Genomic DNA, 18,014 nt, shown 5'->3' with positions numbered 1-18,014 from the left:
TAGTTTCCAACTTATTTCTTCATTAACAATCCAGATGTCATTTACAAGTAAAGAGCTCAACTACCTAATATGGCGATATTTCCAAGAGGCAGGGTATGACTTGTCAGCATATACATTTGATCGACAGTCGCAGTGTCTGGGTTACGAAAATGACGACAATGTGAAAATTATCGACAAGATACCACCGGGCTGCCTCGTTGAACTCGTTCAAAAAGGAATTTTATACACAATTGCAGAGACTGAGGCTGGCTCCAAAGCCAAAGAAGAAAGTGAATATACATTTCTTGCGTCACTAGTACAGAATGAACTTGCAAATATAAACACAGATACGAACTCACAACAAAGTGTTAACCCCAGCAACATCACGAAAAGTATCACTAATCACCAAAACCAAAACCAAAACCAAAATCAAAATCAAAACCAAAACCACATTCAGGGTCAGAGCCAAGAGAAGGGTCAAAATATTGTGAGCTCATTAGAGTCGAACAATGCATCAGCAGTCAAGTCCGAGTCTCATGTAGGAAGTAATGGGAAGCCAGAAGGTGATATTGAGATGCAAGATGTAAATGGTGACCTGCTGAATAAACCAGCAAATGAAGGCCTAGTTCTAGAACCACAAGATTCGACTCCTATCAACTTTGAAACTAGCGAATTAAAACCAACAGTGAAATTTGTTCCAAGTATCACCAGCTCGTGGCATCCTTCGACATCAATCTTTGCCTACGGGAAACTAGACGGAAGAGCTATATGCAGCACATTGAAGGATGACAGCATAAGCGAGTCTAAAGAATTAGCACACCCAGATTTGCCGGACTTTAAAAACGAAATTAATATGGTTTCGTGGTCACCTTTGGGAGACTTGCTTATCACAGCTGGTGCATACAGCGAGTTGCGAGCGTGGTCGCCTGATGGAAGATTGCGGAACATTGCTAACTCTGCAAATGCCTTAGTACAAGACCTTGCTGCAGAGCATAAAGTCAAGAGGAGTGCGATTACCAATATTGTATGGAGTCCGAAGGGAAAATTTGTTGCTACTGTTGACAGCGAGAATCAAATGAACATCTGGGATGGACAAACTCTTAAACTGATACGACTGATGAATGGTGTGAAAGATTTGAATGGCGAAAAAGATCCGCAAGTCATTATTTGTTGGTTTAGTGATGACAAATTTGCAATATCGAGTAATGATAACCACGGCATGAATAATAGCAATACCAGTAACATCCACACGATAGAGGTGTTTGAAATACGTCCACCACCGTATGGGGCTGGAACACATGAGGTGCAGGCTGTTGGGTTTCTTGAAGGACACGAAAACCAGATTCTGGTTCTCAAAGTTAGCTCCGATTCCTCCATGCTCTTAGCTTCATGTTCTGATTTTGACTACAAGATAAAAATTTGGGATGGTGCCTCATCGAAAGCAAGCCTCACATTAAATGTAAAGTCCGAGACTGAGGTCCCCAGTTTTGTGATGCACGCAGCTCCAATTATTGATTTAGCATGGATCAAATACAAAGAACTGAGTGTTCTTTTATCAATTTCCATGGATGGTGTGTTGAATGTTTGGGATCCTCAAACGGGTAAGAATATCAAGAGCTCACAACTATATATTAATCTCGAAAATTTCAGTGAATCTCAGCGCGCAAATTTTACGGATGCTGCAAAGGACCTGTTGCTACTTAATTCTTCATTAGCACCCTCTGGTGACTTTCTTGCATTGGGAGACGAGTTAGGTCGAATAACTGTTTGGGAAACAAAGATTGACACATTCACTTTACAAAACCGCAGTTTTATGAAATGCGTGGCAATTTACGATCCACAGATTCCAGATTCTGGAACAAAAGAGACCATGGGTATATGCGATTTGAAATGGGATCAAGACTCACGGAAGTTGATTGGTTCTTATGTTGGACTGGACAGTGTAATATTGGATGTGAAGTAAGATGTTGCTCATCTACCTGAATTTCGCTCTCTTGTCTTTTCTTTTTTGTGAATCAAATTTGTTTTGATTGTCAATGTAACATTATGTATTATGTATATATTTATTTATATATATATATTTATATATTCATATATATAAAGCCGGGTGTCTTTTGGACTTAAGCAGCAGTAACCACAGCGGTGGCTGTAGCAGTAGCATCCGATGCCACTTTAGCTGCTCTTTTCAATGCTGGGTTAGTGCCAGGGAAGAATAGATCCATGTAACAAGTTCCGATGGCTACAAATGCAAACAATATCCTGAAAAATGCTGGTTGTTGTTGTTCCTTTGCATCAGCTTCTGGTTTATTCACAGGCTCATTCAAATACGATTGTACTGCCAAGAACAAAGAAGCCCAAGACAATACCTTATTCTTCATAAACATGGCTGCCATGGGCAATGATTGGGCAATTATATTTCCTGCATCCCTTCTAGGTTTAGCTGGTACATGTTTGTATCTGTACTGAATGGTTAGTAAACTGACTGACAAAATTATATTCTATACATTTCTGTAACCTTTTCTTAATGATAGAATTTGAAATAGGATCTGTACATACGGGACAACCAACTCTGCTCTTGCTTTTGGAGCCATGATAGGTATTTGTGGGTTAGATTAAAGGTGTGTATGGCTCGTGCTGCTATCGCTGTTGCTATTGCTCTTGCGGCTGAGTGTGCTGGGTGTTGGGTGCTGCCTGTCTTGAACTCTCGTCCAGAACTTTATTGTAATTTTGTTAATTTTTTTAGGTGGTTATCTCGCTGTAGACAATTTTTTTTGGTGGGAAATTTGATAGGATTAGGCATAGAATTAAAAAAGGAGAAAAGAAAAATTTATACATATTCAATACTATACGTAGACGTTGTTAACTGGCAAAATGCCATGAAGAATGGGATCCGGACCTGTTATTAGTGGTTGGAAATTTTGGTCAGCTAGAGCAAATACAGTAGTTAATACACTAGATACTAATTTCTTTGCGCAAACTCGCTCAAGAAATAGAGGTCACGCCAGCCGTGTACCTTTTTCTTTTTCTTTTTCTTTTTCCCACTCTAAAAAACATTAATCAAAGAGAAGAAAAGAAAAAGAAAGTAAGTTTTAGTATTACAAGTCAAGTTAAGCTTATTGGAATTGGTAACTTTCATAATTTAAATAACATATTTGGTTCAAAGAAGGTCCATTTGGCGATAATAGATCCCAACAATTGAAATTATCATTTCGCAAGTAAACATTGTCACACTAGTATTCTCAGCATTTGAATGATCTTCTCCTAGCTTGAGCTCTTCTGAGATACTCCTTGCCTTTTTGGCCAAATCTCGAAGAATTGAACATTCCTTGGCTTCTAAAGTGCTATCTATTTTCAAAAATATTTTGTATATCCATTGACTGATTTCGGGCGTAGTTGTTGTGTTTAGCAATTGTGTCAAAAGAACTAACGCATCAAATGCTTTCCTTCTGTTCAAACACAATATAAAAAAATCCATTTCTGGTGGCGGGCTCTTATATACAGCATGTGTATTAAGATTTAATCGGTACAAATTGCTCTTGGAGAATCCCTTGTGTTCTCGTAATGCTTGTATTTGACTCTTGAGTTCAACAAAGTTCCGAATCATCTCTTTTGACCAGTCCCCATCTCTTTTATCCTCGGTATTTCCTTCCAGATTTATCGTTTCAACGTGTTTACCAATCTTACGCTTTCCGGTGGTGGATGTGGTAAGCACTTTTTCAGTGTACAATCGAATACTTTGTGCCTCCGACTGCACCCTTTGCATATACGCCTGGACCTCATCGTCAACATCAATGTCATTTACAGCTAGCACAGTACTCTGGTACTTTTCTTCATCTTGATCATCTCTTGTTGACATGAAACGATTTCTTTCTAATTTGTTCTCTTTTTCTCTTTCTCTCTCTTTTCTTTTTCCTTAAATAAATAAATTGATTTGTTTTCTTCTCTTCCCAATAAAGATGGTTTACTTATCTAAACTTAAATAATGTATGTGATGGGGTTTTCATGTAAAAGGATTACTGCCACTTGAAAGTTCAAGCGGGATCGGAATCACATTCACCAAAAAGCGCAATGCTGATGCATTTGTCAGTTACAGTTTCTCGATGCCAGTGTTTATGCGATTTTGTGTACATTTGAAAAAGTGAGTGGAGAGGAGTGGGCGAAATTGAGTTAGGAAGTTGGCTGGGGAGGGGGGGAAGGAAAAAAGGTCAAGCTAAACTGCTTTCTCTTTCTCTATTTTTATTTTTTTATTTTTTTTTTGCTTTTGGAATCTACGCGGTAGGCAACAATTGGTTTAAGGAATCTAAAGTAGAGTTTCAAACAAACACATAGGAACATCACATCTTTCATGCTCCACAAACAACAAGATTAACATAAATATGGGTCCACGGTTGTCATTATTGGCCCCGCTGGCTCCGACTGTGGCAGTCTCCTCATACATTGATGCTTTAGAAGATTACAAATTTGTTGAACTTCTTAGCGATTCTCGATTCCTCAAAACAATCAAGGCTCTAGATAAGCGCACTGGGTATTGGGTCATCATAAAACTCATTATAAAACCCTCGACTCCAAACTATACAATCCAGTTCAACGGGCTTCTTGAACTATTGGTGAAACAGTCTTCACTACTAGTCCCCATATCAAATACGTTAACATGGCATAAGATTATTGAAACAGACCGCGCCGGGTACCTCATTAGACAAATGGGGAAGATCAACTTGTACGATCGACTATCAATGCGACCGTTTTTGGAGCCTATTGAAAAGCTCTTTATTACTTTTCAGTTATTAAGAGTTGTTAGCGAGCTACATTCATTGAATATCCACCATGGAGATCTTCGCTCTGAAAACATCATTGTTACTTCATCCAACTGGGTATTTCTCACTGACTTTGCCGGACTTATCAAACCTGTATACTTGCCAGAGGATAACCCCAACCAATTCTCGTTTTATTTTGATACTTCGGATAGAAGAGTCTGCTACATAGCGCCAGAAAGATTTTATCACAGCCGTAACCAGCACCACAAGGTAGTACTGAATTTTGACGAGAATGGGGTGTTCAAGTTGCGACATGGTGTTACTGATGAGATGGACTTGTTTGGATTAGGATGTGTTATCGCGGAATTGTGGTTGGATGGCGAGCCAACTTTTACACTTTCGCAATTATTCAAATTTATGAGAGGCGAGTATACTCCTGATTTAACAAGTATTCCGAACAAAGGAATCATCAAGCTCATACAGAAATTGATCAATGTGAATCCAGAAGAGCGTACTGGGGCAAAAGAGCTACTTGAGGAATTTCGAGGTTCTTGTTTTCCAACATATTTCTACACTTTTTTGTATGAATTTATGGAAAAGCTAAATAGCCATGAAGAAATTTTGCCACTGCGGTCTGCGGCAACAACAGCAACGGCAACAACAGAAGAAAACCGAAATAATTACATGCTGAGCTCTATCAGTGATGTCAAACTCAATTATATCTACGATTCGTTTCTAGAAATTTGCAAAAACTTACACCTTGATTATTTTCCTTCAAAACAAACATTAGATACTAAGGAACTTTTTCCCATGCGTGTTAATATTCCAGGATTGCCATTCAACTTTCAACTTCGACCGAGCAAAAGACAAGGCGTCCAAGGTCATCAAAGCAAAGACAAATACAATTCTGATAATGGCGATAAAGATATCAAAAATTATGAAAAAGAAAAAGAAAAAGAAAAAGAACACGTTGATGATGATAATGATGACAACGACGAAGAAGGTGATGGTAATGTTAACGAGCCGGCTCTCGTTATCCTCAATTATGTCACGTCATTATTGAAATCTTTGAAATTTGTTGACTCCAAAATCAAATGCTGCGAGTTAATTTTGGTACTTTCCAATCATCTCAACGACGAGTCAAAACTTGACCGTTCGCTACCATTTCTTTGCACCATTATAGATGAATACATTGAAATCAAATCTTCCAGCGCGTCTGCTGCTGCCTCGGCCTTTGGTGCTGCATCTGCAAGTGAAGTTTCAGCCAAAGTTGTTTGTGTTGCATTGCAAGCTGTGACCACTCTCGTCATGTCATGCTCTTACATCACACCTATCAATGTACTTCTTTTCCCAGACTATCTATTACCGAAACTACAAATCCTTTTGAATTTAAAAGTTAGTCCCGAGTCACAATCCATGATTAATAGCTGTGTAGCCAGGTGTCTACCGTATCTTGCCATGGTGGCAAAAAGGTTCTGGACAATGTCGAAAGCATTCAAGGCTGGTGCTCTTTTAGGTCAGACCGCAATTATCTCGCCTGATGATGTTTTGAGATCAGTCACAACAACAACAACAACGACAACGACAACAATGACTATTCCCAAGTCACAACTCGACCAAAAATTCAAAGACCTCGCGTTGTTGATATTGACTGATGCAGATGCCGCGGTGAAGGTGAGTTTACTTGAAAATATCTTACCATTGTGCCAATTTTTTGGGAAGGAGAAAACGAATGATATTATATTGCCACACTTGATATCTTACATGAATGACTCGAATGTTACACTCAGGTTGGCTTTTCTCTCGGCTGTACTTTCTTTGGGTTCATTCATCGGATCACTAACACTACAACAGTATATTCTCCCGTTATTGATACAAACCGTTGGTGAGGGTGACCAGCTTATTGTTTTAAAAATTCTTGAAATATTTAATTTCATTGTCAAGAAAAAACTAATTAATGCAAAGACTGAATTTAATGCGCTCGAGATTTATACCGAGCTTTTATCAAGCTCGCTTTACTTGTTATTACATCCAAACGAATGGATCCGGCAATCTTTGATTAGTTTGATCATTGCTATTAGTGATAACCTCAGCGATGCTGATAGATATTGCTTTCTATACCCATTGATCAAAGGCTACTTGGTATACGATATTTTCCACATTAATTGGGATACCCTATATCCTAGTTTAACTAGACCAATTAGCAAGCAGGTGTTTGAAATGACTTGCACGTGGGCACAAAGCTATACAAGTAAATCGCTATTCTGGCAGAAAAGAATGAATTTTTCTTTAGTTCAGCAACAGCAAATTCATCAACATCAAGTGCAGTCTAGAAATGACAAGCTGTCAAAAAACGGAGGGATTCTCTCTTTCTCCAAGAATATGGGAAAGTCAGTATACCTTCCGAAAATGGGTACTGTAATCTCTTATAATAGTGGAAGAAGCAAAGAGAGTGTTCCGTTAAGCTCTGAGGACAAAACTTGGCTTTTGAAACTTAAATCTATTGGTATCGACGACAAATCGCTCTGGAAGCTATTTGTTTTAAGAGAATATATTTATCGAGTTAGCAGAACACCTTCTAAAAACCTTTCGCGCTTCGAAATGACCATGACTACGCCGAGAAATATTTTTCTCAATGTGGTGTACAAGACAGAAAATATTGGATTAAGTAGTAACCAAAAGCAAAAACAAAAGCAAGATCATCAAAAGCTGGACCAGGAGCAGAAACGGGAGCAGAAACAACAGCAGAAGCAAAAGCAGAAGCAGAAATTGTTTTTGTCGCTGCTGCATGGTGAAAGTGTAATACACAGATCCGAAGACGCAATTTCCACTAGGAGCATAGAGCACGATTCCCACCAGACTCTTGTGCTTCCAAATATGGAAAGGATAGTTGCTTCACTTCAGACAGTGGAGACAAATGTATTTGGTGAGATGGAGTCTAGTAAGGGAATTGTTGCTAAACCATCATGGATCAATAACCCGTGTGTTTTGCATAAAGTCTTTCACGTTGATGAGAATGGTAGGGTAACTATGTGTCATATTCAGCATACATATGAGGGAAACAACCCATTTATTTGGAATTTCTTACAAACGTTGCCCATTTCGCCTACATTGGATAATTTTGCTGAGTTTGGAAAAGTGATTAATTCAAGGCTGAAAACGAATGTGGACGATATTGATGTTCCAGAGATATTTAGCCTCAATGTACGTCGAGCCAGCGAGAATATAGATGCATTCACTTGTTTGGCGATTGCGCCAGGTAATGAGTTTTTTGTCACTGGGACGGAGAATGGGAGAATTGCTATTTGGGACATTTCGCAATTGCATGATCTTGCACGCGCCAAAAACCCTAGTCAACAACTAGATTTGACTTCGAGAATAACGTCGGTGACGTTTTTGCATAATCGATTTTGCTTCGTAGTGACAACAAGAGATGGCACAATTCGCATATTACGAATTGAAGCTAACAGAAACAAGGCAAAGAAGATTATTAAGTTTATGAAACCAACTTTGATACGAGAAGTTCAAGTCGACACATTTATATCTCATACGAAGGTGATTGGCCAAACTTTGTACGCGATTGATTACCAACTGAAGATTAATATTTACGATATGATTACAATGGAGAAAGAATCGCATCTGTTGCAAAATCCATTAGCGTATGGAACTGTGACTTCTTTCATATCTGGAGAAGCAGAAAAAAGCTGGATACTTTTGGGAACGAATAAAGGCTATTTGTCACTATGGGATTTGCGATTCAAGTTACTTTTGAAATCATGGAGGGTTGAGATTAATGATAAAGGTGACGGTAAAATCAGCGTTGATAACATTGTTCTGTTGAATATAGCTAGAAAGAGTAGGACCAACCAAAGTACTGCTGGAGGTACTGCAGGTCATTCAAGATACCCCAATAGCAACTCAATCACAATTGTGGTTAAAAGTCTGCCAGATGATATTGAAACAACGTGGGAGATACCTTCCTTAGATTGCCAAAGTGTTACAAAAAAGGGTAAGAGTGTGCAGTATAGATGTCGTTTAGTGGAAATCAGCTCTGAAGTTACATTGGACGAAATTGCCTTGATGCTAGATGATTTGAAATTAAACCTCAAATAGCAAGTAGGACTAATAATAATAGGCAAACTTTCAAAGATGCGCAGCGCATTCGTGCGGAATTAGTTTTCTTCTATCTTTTCCTTTTTTTTTTTTTTGTTACTTTCCTTACTTTTTCACAATTTTTCCATTTTTTACTATTTCTTTTAAATAGGCGCGGAAAACAGCATCTGCTTAACATCTCCAATCCAAATTTTTCACCTTATCTTTAATTTTCCAAACAGATTTATAAACACTGTTTACTACTCTATTTCTCCTTGTACAGATTTTCGCTCTTTTTTCCTTCCTTCCTTTCTTTCTTTTAAATTTTTTTCCTCTTCTTTACAGTTTATTATTGGAAACTAAGTATCTCATTATGGTCAGCGAAACTACAAGTACCACCAACTCAAGCTTTGATGACAAAAAGGGTATGGCAATTGCTTTAGAGCAAGCTCAAATCTCCTACAATGAAGGTGGAATCCCCATCGGTGGTTGTCTCATCCACAAGGATGGACGCGTTCTTGGACGTGGCTACAACAAACGTGTGCAAAATGGTTCGCCAATTTTGCATGGTGAAATGTCAGTTTTGGAAAATGCAGGTCGATTACCACATAGTATATACAAGGATTGCACAATGTACACCACATTATCGCCATGCAATATGTGTACAGGTGCAATTTTGCTTTACGGGATCAAAAGAGTTGTTATGGGAGAAAATGACACATTTGTTGGTGGCGAAGAATTGTTGAAACAAAACGGAGTAGAGTTGGTGAATTTGCAAGATGAAGGTTGTAAAGAAATCTTGACTAAATTTATTCAAGAGAAACCAGAATGTTGGAATGAGGATATTGGTGTATAGAAGTGTAAAAGACTTTCAAATACATAATTATACTAAAAATTCTGGTAAGTTGGGCGTTTATTGTTGTTTTCTTTTTCTATAAAGAAAAGAAAAGAAAAGAAAAAACTAAACAATTTATCAAATATTATAGTCTTGAAAAAAAAAAAAATATTTGAAGTATAGTTCTGTAGATTCAATGATTCAAGATGCTTTAGCATCATTGATCTTTAAACTTGTTCTCTTGTAAGCAGGTAGCGCCATATTTTCAAGATATTGGATTTGGTAAAGATGTTGTCGCATAGCACTGTCACAAGTGACAAGTGTACGACTGCTGAGCATCGGTTTGAGCTGGTAGCTCACCGATACCAGCGGTTTGAGTTCGTGACTTGATAGGCTATATTCCAACTAAGTGTAATTGTCAATGATCGCACCTATAAAGGTCTCAATGCTCATAAGTTAAGAGAGTAAATTGTCTCATACAAAGTCACTAGTAAGGAGAATCGTGAGAGTATACACTCTGCACGTTCACCTAGTGATTTGTGTTCAATGTAGTTGACCGTCTAAATTATGTATTTAACCGATATTTCTATATAATAGTGATAAGTTAATTTTACCACTTCTCGTTCCTATTTATATTAACTCATCTCGTTTGAAGTTTCAAGTTTCCCATGTCGTGCAATATTCTCCAAATATTCACTTAGCGGAAACGAGGGCACAGAGCGTCCAGTGTGTGTCGCACTGTGACAGATGTAATATTATTAGCGTTTCCTAAAGTTTTTCATAATGTGCCAATGGGCCAAATTTGAAAAAGTTGATGGTTAAACGTACCAGGGACGATGAATCTAGTGACTATGTCGGCGCTGTTGAGTTTGCTGATGAAGTTACTGATGCTGTTGGCGTTGATAGTAGGGTTGTTGCGACACCAAATTTAATATCCGATGGTGATGTCGAATGTTTATATTGCGAGTCAAGATTTCCATCATATCCTGCATGTGAGATTCATGTGATGATGGCACATCAAAACACTTGTAGTTCATGTGGCAAGGTATTTCCTACGGATTATATCCTCAATTTACACATTGACGAACATCATAATGTGCTACTTCAAATGAAGATGGAAAAGGGTGATGCTGGTTTGCATTGCTTTGTAGAACAATGTCGTCACATGTTTCACACATCAACTGAAAGAAAATTCCATTTGATTTCTGAGCATTACTACCCTGCTGATTATCCATTTTCCATTACTGATAAAGGTATATAATTGCAGATAATATAAAAGCACTACGAAATATATGAGGTTTTAGTTTGCTATTGTCTAATCATTGGTTTTTTCTTTATTCGCCTCTTGCTCTTTCTCTTCGGACTTTGCCTTAACATTCAACAATTCGGTGCCATTTGCTTTATCCAATTTTCTCTTTTTTTTAACAACAGCAACCTGTGGATCTCTCGTCAATTCTTGAACTATTCCTTGATCAAATTCACTCGAACAAGCCGGACACTTTAAATCGTCAGGTACAAAACTCATGATACACAAGCACACAGAACATACGTATCCCAAATCCACTGGTTTTTTGGTCAAGAAGCAACTTGCCTTGTAATCCACTTGATAATCAGTTGGCATAATCACATGAGGTCTCAAGTTTGGTTCAATGAAAAAAGCAGTAGACAAGACCTGAATCATACCTCTTGGATCTTCAATTTTCAAGTAAACACCATGCGTTGCGTCGCTTGCTTGCTGAAGATATGATGAATCAGTAGTACCTAATTTTGCTACATCAATGGAAACCTTCAATTTCTGAGCTGTGAATATACAATTCATCAAAGGTATATAATTCAAATGGTTATCGTTATCGGAAGCAGTAACTATTAAGATTCGAGAATTCATTGACACAGATGAAGTGGAGCTTGATGCTCCTGATACCGCCGAAGATAGCGACGATGTTGCCCCACCCCCAACGGCTCCACCTCCTGCTCCGACTCCTACACCGGCTGTGCCTACTGAGTCGGATCCGGATTTGGATATGGATGAGTTAAGTGAAGCCGTGGACATGGCTGATGCAGTTGTAGTGGTGATGCTTTGATCCAACGTGAGCATTCTATTGGTGTAAGTAAGAGCCATGCTCATTGCACCGGTAATCGTTGACCCTCGAGCATGATAAGCTTGTCTTTTCGATCGTGCTTTGTTTGCGTTTCCTCCCTGATCTTCTCTTCCATTTGTCTCTGCTTCTACTTCTGCTTCTGTCTCTGCTTCTGCTCTTGCTGCTCCCTCTGCCTCTTCATTAACAAAACGAATGAGTTCTTCGAGGACGACTTCATTGACATTTTTAAATTGCCTATACATTCCTTGCGATATGCGATCTGCTCTAGTCTGCTTCTCAGTATTTGACTTGGCAAGATGTGGATATAGAAATTTCGATCCTGTAGACGAGCTTGCTATGAATGCCACTTGGTTGGAATTGTTGAGAGCTAAGTGACCATTAAGGAATACTAATAATGACTTTGTGATGTTCTCAAGACTAGTGGTGTGGCGAAGATTGTACCAACCCAATGGTGAAACATCAAGAACAATTGTGAGCAATGTTGGATCATCATTAGTCGTTGTCGATTCTAATGAAGTCTCCGTAAATATACGATCTGTGATTGCATCCATAGTGGAAGGAAAAGTAGAGTCTTTATGGATAGAATTCTAGTATCTTTCCTTGACGCGAATTGCTGCGAATATAATTCATCTCCCTTCCTTCTCACTTTCATATGTTCTCTTCTACTCGCCAGCCGCTCAGCTAGAGGAAGAAAATAATACTAATAATAATAGTATCCACTCAATCACCAAAACAACGCAGACTCCAGCGACAACAGCAAAAGCACAATCGAAGAAGACTCTACAACATTTGGTACCATATAACCAAGTAGAAAAGTAAAACTTACAAACAATTTTGCAATTCAAACGACAGATAAACTCACAATAAACTCGGAATCAACAACATTTTCAAAAGCATATTATATTTAAATAAAGAAGAAAAGAAGAAAAGGATGAATGTATGAATGTATGAATGAATGAATGAAAAGAAATAAAAAGATTAAAAAGAAAAAGGAACAATACATGAATTATACATAAATGTATATACACATATACAATTCACAACCAACTCTTTCAACACTCTTAAGCAACCAAAGCAGAAGCGGTGGCTGATTCGTATTTCCAGTTTGGTGGCAAGACAGAAACGGTTCTGTAGTATCTAGCCAATCTGTGGATTCTTGATTCGATCAAAATCAATCTGAATTTAGAGTCCTTGTCTTTTCTGTTTCTCTCCAAGTGCTTTCTGACAGAGACAGCCTTCTTGATCAAGAAGTACAAATCTTCTGGAATTTCTGGAGCCAAACCGTTGGATTTCAAGATTCTCAAGATCTTGTTACCGGTAACAACCTTGGTTTGTGAAACACCGTGAGCATCTCTCAAGATAACACCAATAGAAGATGGAGTCAAACCCTTTCTAGCGTACTTGATGATTTGTTCAACAACATCATCGCTGGACAATTTGAACCATGATGGCGCGTTTCTTGAGTATGGAATGGCGGAGGAAGAAATACCTTTACCCTGTAAAAAAAAAATTATAATGTTAGTACTGGTCAAGAGATGGATGATGATAGGGACGAAAATAAACAGTAGCCTTTGCGTTCGGGGGGATATTAATAAACTAATGCAACAAAAGACTTTATAATCTCACACGAGCTGCTCTAACAATAAACAAATATAATCAAGTCGTTCCAAACACATAGGTCCTGTCAATACAAAAATTTTCTCCAGTAAGCAAAAGCTAAAATACCGGGTCTAAATTTTGTACTGACAGCATAGACCCTACGGGTGAAGCAGAACAAACTAATATCAAAATGGCAAATTGAAAGATGTACTCGTGCGAACTGGATCTTGGCGGGGGAAAAGAAAACACTTTTGAACTGTACCGTTGGGTATTGTCAAGCATAATCCATCCGCTCTTTAGATCCAAAAATTACAACATCGTTCCTCTACAACGTTCAAGACATCAAAATAATCAAAGCGTATATAGTGACATCTCTAGGTACTGTAATATGTCGACCGTAGGTGAGCTGTCTACTTTGAAAAAGACTCTTGAAAACATTGGAGGAACCATCTTCATCACTGTTTTTCAAATTTTTTTTTTCTAATTCCCTAAATTAAGATACTGTTATGTTTTCCTCTTGCATTGTAAACACAATGATTATTGGTTTCGTTTGTATTTCATGAAAGTAACATACGGCTGAATGCATACGACCCATTTTGACTGATTTTTATTATATTATCTGCTGGTGGATGAGGATGATGATGGAAAAAGAGCAAAAGAAAGGAAAAAAAAAGCAGAAGGATTAGATGGGTATTTGTAGTTTTGAAGAAAAAAAAAATTTTTCTTGAGCTTCCAGCAGAGAATGAAGATGCAGAGAAAAAAAAATTTTTGAAAAATGTAATTTTTCAGTCAACAATACACTACCCTTGTTTCGCTAAACATTTTATCTATGGAGTTATATGCAGGATATTTTGTGCTTCAAGACGTAGACTATACTGGGGAATACTTTGAGAAGGTCGGTCTAGCAAAAACAGAAGGACGAAAAGAGTTCTTTGATCCCCTCCAAGATGTCAGAAATAAACAAAGCAATGAAAAGAATGAATGAAAGAAAGAAAGAATGAATGAACGTAAAAAAGAAAGAACGTAAAAAAGAAAGGAGACTGTTCTATTAGTGATTTCGTCATTTTGGTTTCCAACCAAATCTTTTCAGTGTGAATGTGAGATTATTAAAAGTCGCCATTTACAAGGGACGTTGCATGCTTATACTAGAAGCGATTCAAAATTTTCAAAATCTTCTTCTTCTTCGACTTTGATCAATCTATTTTATAAAGTGTTAGTAACTTTTTTATTTGAAACTAGAAAAACAAAAAATTATCAACTCGAACACGGACAAAAGGCTTCAATGCAGGGAGGAAATTGAAAATTAGAGTTTTTTGGGTGACATTTAAATCAAAAACGGATTCTCGATAGACTTATCTCCTGTTGTTTTTCTAATTTTAATTTATTTTATTTCTTCTGGTCTTGAGAGTTTCCAATCTTTATACATACTTTGACACACCAGCCTTGTCTCTAAATTGCTCAACTGCTCCTGCGTACAACATTCGAGAATTGGACCCCGTAGTTGGTGGGATCCAGTACAACATCACTAAAGGTGATTGTAATCTGCCATCCTTCGTCTTTATTGGGTACGACACCACGATATACCTGGGTGTTGTATCTGGCAACTCTTCGATCAAGGATTCTATTGAGTCTATAATTCCGTCAACATCTTCATCCTTCTTGATTTCGTATGTATCCTTATCTATTGTGTCTAATGGCTCTGATGTTAGTCTATGGGTTCAATTCACTTGAATCTAACAGTTGGTTCTCTTCTTTTATTTTTCTTTAGCTTTGTCAAGGTTAATATTGATGGCAGAGATTGGCTAGTTGGATTTTTGCGGCCAAAAAAAAAAAAAAAAAAGAAAAAACAAGGCCAATACATACATATCAAGGCTTGCATCTTGTCAACTCTGGCACTTTGAAACCTAAATTTCCTCAACTCGGATAAAGTGTCTGATGAAAATGAATATAGATTTGAAGACTAAACAAACTGAGTTAGCAAACTAGATCAAAGTTAAGAAGAACAATATGGAAACAACATTATAGGAAAATTAAGCAACTGTTTAAAACAAACAAGAGCAGGCTATATAGTTTTTTTGGTCAAAATAGTATAGCTTGACATACCATGGTGGAATGAAGTTCGATTAGTCCTTGCAATTAATAAGTGGTTTATTGGTATTCAACAAAAAGTGCTGAAACCGCAATCTATTCGCTTAATGGATTACCTGTCTCGGCTACCTTCCGCTCTCACTCTAGCAGGCCTCGACTCCCTCTCCGCGTCTCTCTCAATTTCACCTCCTACCGAATCGCGCTAGGTCGTGCATTTCTTCCAGATCAGAAAACAAAATGTAAACAAAACAAGCAAAACAAGCAAAACAAACAAAAAAAAACAATTACTTACCAAATACCACAACTACAATCAGAATCACAAACATACATTAGAACCCAGATCATCTTGTTGATACCAAAATAACTGTACACATTCACTTATAATTTGAAGTTGATTTATCTAATAAAGTTCATCAACCGCCCCCTCACATACCCATCATCATCTTCCTATATAGCAGTACAGTTAATCTTCCCCATTTTTCTTGAAAAAATTAAAAACAAAATCACAACATCATGCCGAGAAACAAAGTTAATGTGCCACTCATAGAGTTTTTAAAAAGTATGTACCAGCGTCCAATACTATCTACCACTGAACACCAAAATTAGATTCTTTTTTGCTACACAACTACTCCTACCATTTCTATTTCTCTTTTTTATTTTTGCTTTCATTTCCAGAACAAATAATTACTAACAAACGCCCTTTTTTTTTTCTTTATCTAGATAGAATATACCTTGGAGCCTATGACTATACACCCTCAGATACAAAAGATTTAGTTTATTTTACAATAGAAGACGCGTTACCATATAATGCATTTCATTTGGACTTTGGTCCGTTAAACATCAGCAACTTGTATCGATTTGCAGTAATTCTTCATAATATACTCAATGATGACGAAAATCAAGGGAAAGGGGTGGTATTTTACAGTTCAACGAGTCCAAAACAACGCGCCAACGCGGCTTGTATTCTTTGTTGTTATATGATATTAATTCAATCATGGTCTCCGCATCAAGTGCTACAACCCATTGCACAAACAGATCCTCCATTTTCTGGTTTTAGAGATGCAGGATATTCCAACGCTGATTACGAAATTACCATACAGGATATCGTGTATGCAATGTGGAGGGCTAAGGAGAGAGGGATGGTGAACTTGACAACTTTCAACCTTGAAGAATATGAACAATACGAGAGAGTTGACCAAGGAGATTTCAATGTTATCAGTAAGGACTTTATTGCATTTGCATCACCAATACAGAGTAAAAGAACTTTGAAACTAAGCGAGCCTTTTCAAAAAGTACTTAATTATTTTACAAAGAATAATGTGCAATTAGTGGTGAGACTAAACTCGCATCTATATGACGCAAGAGAGTTTACAAAGAGGGGAATACAACACATCGATATGATATTTGATGATGGAACTTGTCCCACCTTGGAGTATGTGCAAAAGTTCATTGGTGCGGCAGAGTGTGTAATCAACAAAGGTGGTAAGATCGCCGTGCATTGTAAAGCAGGGTTGGGCAGAACGGGGTGCTTGATTGGTGCCCACTTAATATATACACATGGCTTTACTGCGAACGAATGTATTGCATATATGAGAATGATTAGACCGGGAATGGTTGTTGGACCACAACAACACTGGCTTTATCTTAACCAAAACTACTTCAGAGACTGGAGACATACAATGGTATTGGATAATAGACCAGATGCATTTATCGGTGGATTGTACCCCTTGACTTCGTACGAAGAATTTAAGCAGCGAATGAGAGAAGCAAAACGTCAAGCATTAAAGGAACAGCAACAGCAACAGCAACAGCAACAATTGCAATTACACTCACAATCTCAATCTCAATCTCAACCTCAAGCACCAATCGCATCACATCCCAATTCATCTTTTGCTGCTGCCGATTCATCATTCTCGGCAACGCCGATAAGAAGGCGTAAGATTAGTGGAGCGTTGGCATCGAAAATTCAAACTGCTGTGCCAATGGTTTCACCAGGGCAACCAAGAAAATATATCGAGGAAGTCGATGATGATAATGGTGATGATGATGGTGATGAAGCCGAGGTGAGGATTGAGTCGGAGATTGATAATGAGAATGAAAATGAAATTGAAAACCCCAGTGTAGAAATGGCTAATAATTCGGACGACGATGTGAATGATAACGAAAATGAAAATGTAATGCAAGGAGTTATTAATAGCTCGCCTGCAAGGTATGATCACAGTACACCTCATAATAACAATAGAGCAACAAACAGTGACTGGAGAGTTTTAAGATCAATATCGGCCAATTCGTCCCAACTGCATCATCAGGAACAACAACTACAACAACAACAACAACACCTCATTACAAAGACTACGACAACAACTACGAGAACTACAAGCACTACGTTATCCTCTTCGCCTAGCTCGTCTGCAACTCCTTCAAGTAATGGATTAAGGATAACAAAGTCAAGATCGTCAAAGCCGAGAATAAATCTGGGGTCATATCCACAACATAGAGTCAGTTCTGGAGGAGTAAGGAAATTAAGTGGTAAAAAATTATAGACTCTTGAGAGTACTGAAATGAATC

The 18,014-nt window shown here is 37.8% G+C and overlaps 10 protein-coding genes across 10 annotated transcripts; 5 read left to right on the top strand and 5 right to left on the bottom strand. All coding sequences in view use genetic code 12, as the record gives it.

Annotated features, from left to right (window-relative positions):
• Positions 1-34: 34 nt before the first annotated feature.
• Positions 35-1,942, top strand: PVL30_005451 (uncharacterized protein; the record flags this gene model as incomplete). The annotated part of the gene is made up of 1 exon (XM_001523857.1): positions 35-1,942. The coding sequence occupies one exon, from the start codon at positions 35-37 to the stop codon at positions 1,940-1,942; it is 1,908 nt and encodes a 635-aa protein (XP_001523907.2).
• A 157-nt stretch (positions 1,943-2,099) lies between these two features.
• On the bottom strand, positions 2,100-2,570 carry PVL30_005450 (uncharacterized protein; the record flags this gene model as incomplete). Its single annotated transcript, XM_001523856.2, has 2 exons — positions 2,100-2,436; positions 2,536-2,570. 2 exons carry the CDS (start codon positions 2,568-2,570, stop codon positions 2,100-2,102), a joined length of 372 nt encoding a protein of 123 aa, XP_001523906.2.
• A 566-nt stretch (positions 2,571-3,136) lies between these two features.
• PVL30_005449 (uncharacterized protein) lies at positions 3,137-3,835 on the bottom strand (the record flags this gene model as incomplete). Its single annotated transcript, XM_001523855.1, has 1 exon — positions 3,137-3,835. One exon carries the CDS (start codon positions 3,833-3,835, stop codon positions 3,137-3,139), a length of 699 nt encoding a protein of 232 aa, XP_001523905.2.
• Positions 3,836-4,355: 520 nt separating this feature from the next.
• Positions 4,356-8,846, top strand: VPS15 (Serine/threonine-protein kinase; the record flags this gene model as incomplete). The annotated part of the gene is made up of 1 exon (XM_001523854.2): positions 4,356-8,846. One exon carries the CDS (start codon positions 4,356-4,358, stop codon positions 8,844-8,846), a length of 4,491 nt encoding a protein of 1,496 aa, XP_001523904.2.
• A 352-nt stretch (positions 8,847-9,198) lies between these two features.
• On the top strand, positions 9,199-9,681 carry FCA1 (Cytosine deaminase; the record flags this gene model as incomplete). Its single annotated transcript, XM_001523853.1, has 1 exon — positions 9,199-9,681. The coding sequence occupies one exon, from the start codon at positions 9,199-9,201 to the stop codon at positions 9,679-9,681; it is 483 nt and encodes a 160-aa protein (XP_001523903.1).
• Positions 9,682-10,474: 793 nt separating this feature from the next.
• Positions 10,475-10,921, top strand: PVL30_005446 (uncharacterized protein; the record flags this gene model as incomplete). The annotated part of the gene is made up of 1 exon (XM_001523852.1): positions 10,475-10,921. The coding sequence occupies one exon, from the start codon at positions 10,475-10,477 to the stop codon at positions 10,919-10,921; it is 447 nt and encodes a 148-aa protein (XP_001523902.1).
• Positions 10,922-10,975: 54 nt separating this feature from the next.
• Positions 10,976-12,310, bottom strand: TFB4 (RNA polymerase II transcription factor B subunit 4; the record flags this gene model as incomplete). The annotated part of the gene is made up of 1 exon (XM_001523851.1): positions 10,976-12,310. One exon carries the CDS (start codon positions 12,308-12,310, stop codon positions 10,976-10,978), a length of 1,335 nt encoding a protein of 444 aa, XP_001523901.1.
• Positions 12,311-12,820: 510 nt separating this feature from the next.
• Positions 12,821-13,953, bottom strand: RPS13 (ribosomal 40S subunit protein S13; the record flags this gene model as incomplete). Its single annotated transcript, XM_001523850.2, has 2 exons — positions 12,821-13,255; positions 13,933-13,953. 2 exons carry the CDS (start codon positions 13,951-13,953, stop codon positions 12,821-12,823), a joined length of 456 nt encoding a protein of 151 aa, XP_001523900.2.
• Positions 13,954-14,498: 545 nt separating this feature from the next.
• Positions 14,499-15,464, bottom strand: PVL30_005443 (uncharacterized protein; the record flags this gene model as incomplete). Its single annotated transcript, XM_061119685.1, has 4 exons — positions 14,499-14,556; positions 14,787-15,048; positions 15,222-15,318; positions 15,462-15,464. The coding sequence occupies 4 exons, from the start codon at positions 15,462-15,464 to the stop codon at positions 14,499-14,501; spliced, it is 420 nt and encodes a 139-aa protein (XP_060975668.1).
• Positions 15,465-15,959: 495 nt separating this feature from the next.
• Positions 15,960-17,989, top strand: CDC14 (cell division control protein 14; the record flags this gene model as incomplete). Its single annotated transcript, XM_001523849.2, has 2 exons — positions 15,960-16,005; positions 16,167-17,989. 2 exons carry the CDS (start codon positions 15,960-15,962, stop codon positions 17,987-17,989), a joined length of 1,869 nt encoding a protein of 622 aa, XP_001523899.2.
• Positions 17,990-18,014: the final 25 nt, after the last annotated feature.

This window comes from Lodderomyces elongisporus, chromosome 8 (genome assembly GCF_030384665.1).
Source record: "Lodderomyces elongisporus chromosome 8, complete sequence".
NCBI classification, from domain to species: Eukaryota; Fungi; Ascomycota; class Pichiomycetes; order Serinales; family Debaryomycetaceae; genus Lodderomyces; species Lodderomyces elongisporus.
The sequence above is the reverse complement of the archived record's forward strand: the minus strand, read 5'-3'. Positions and strand labels throughout refer to the sequence as shown.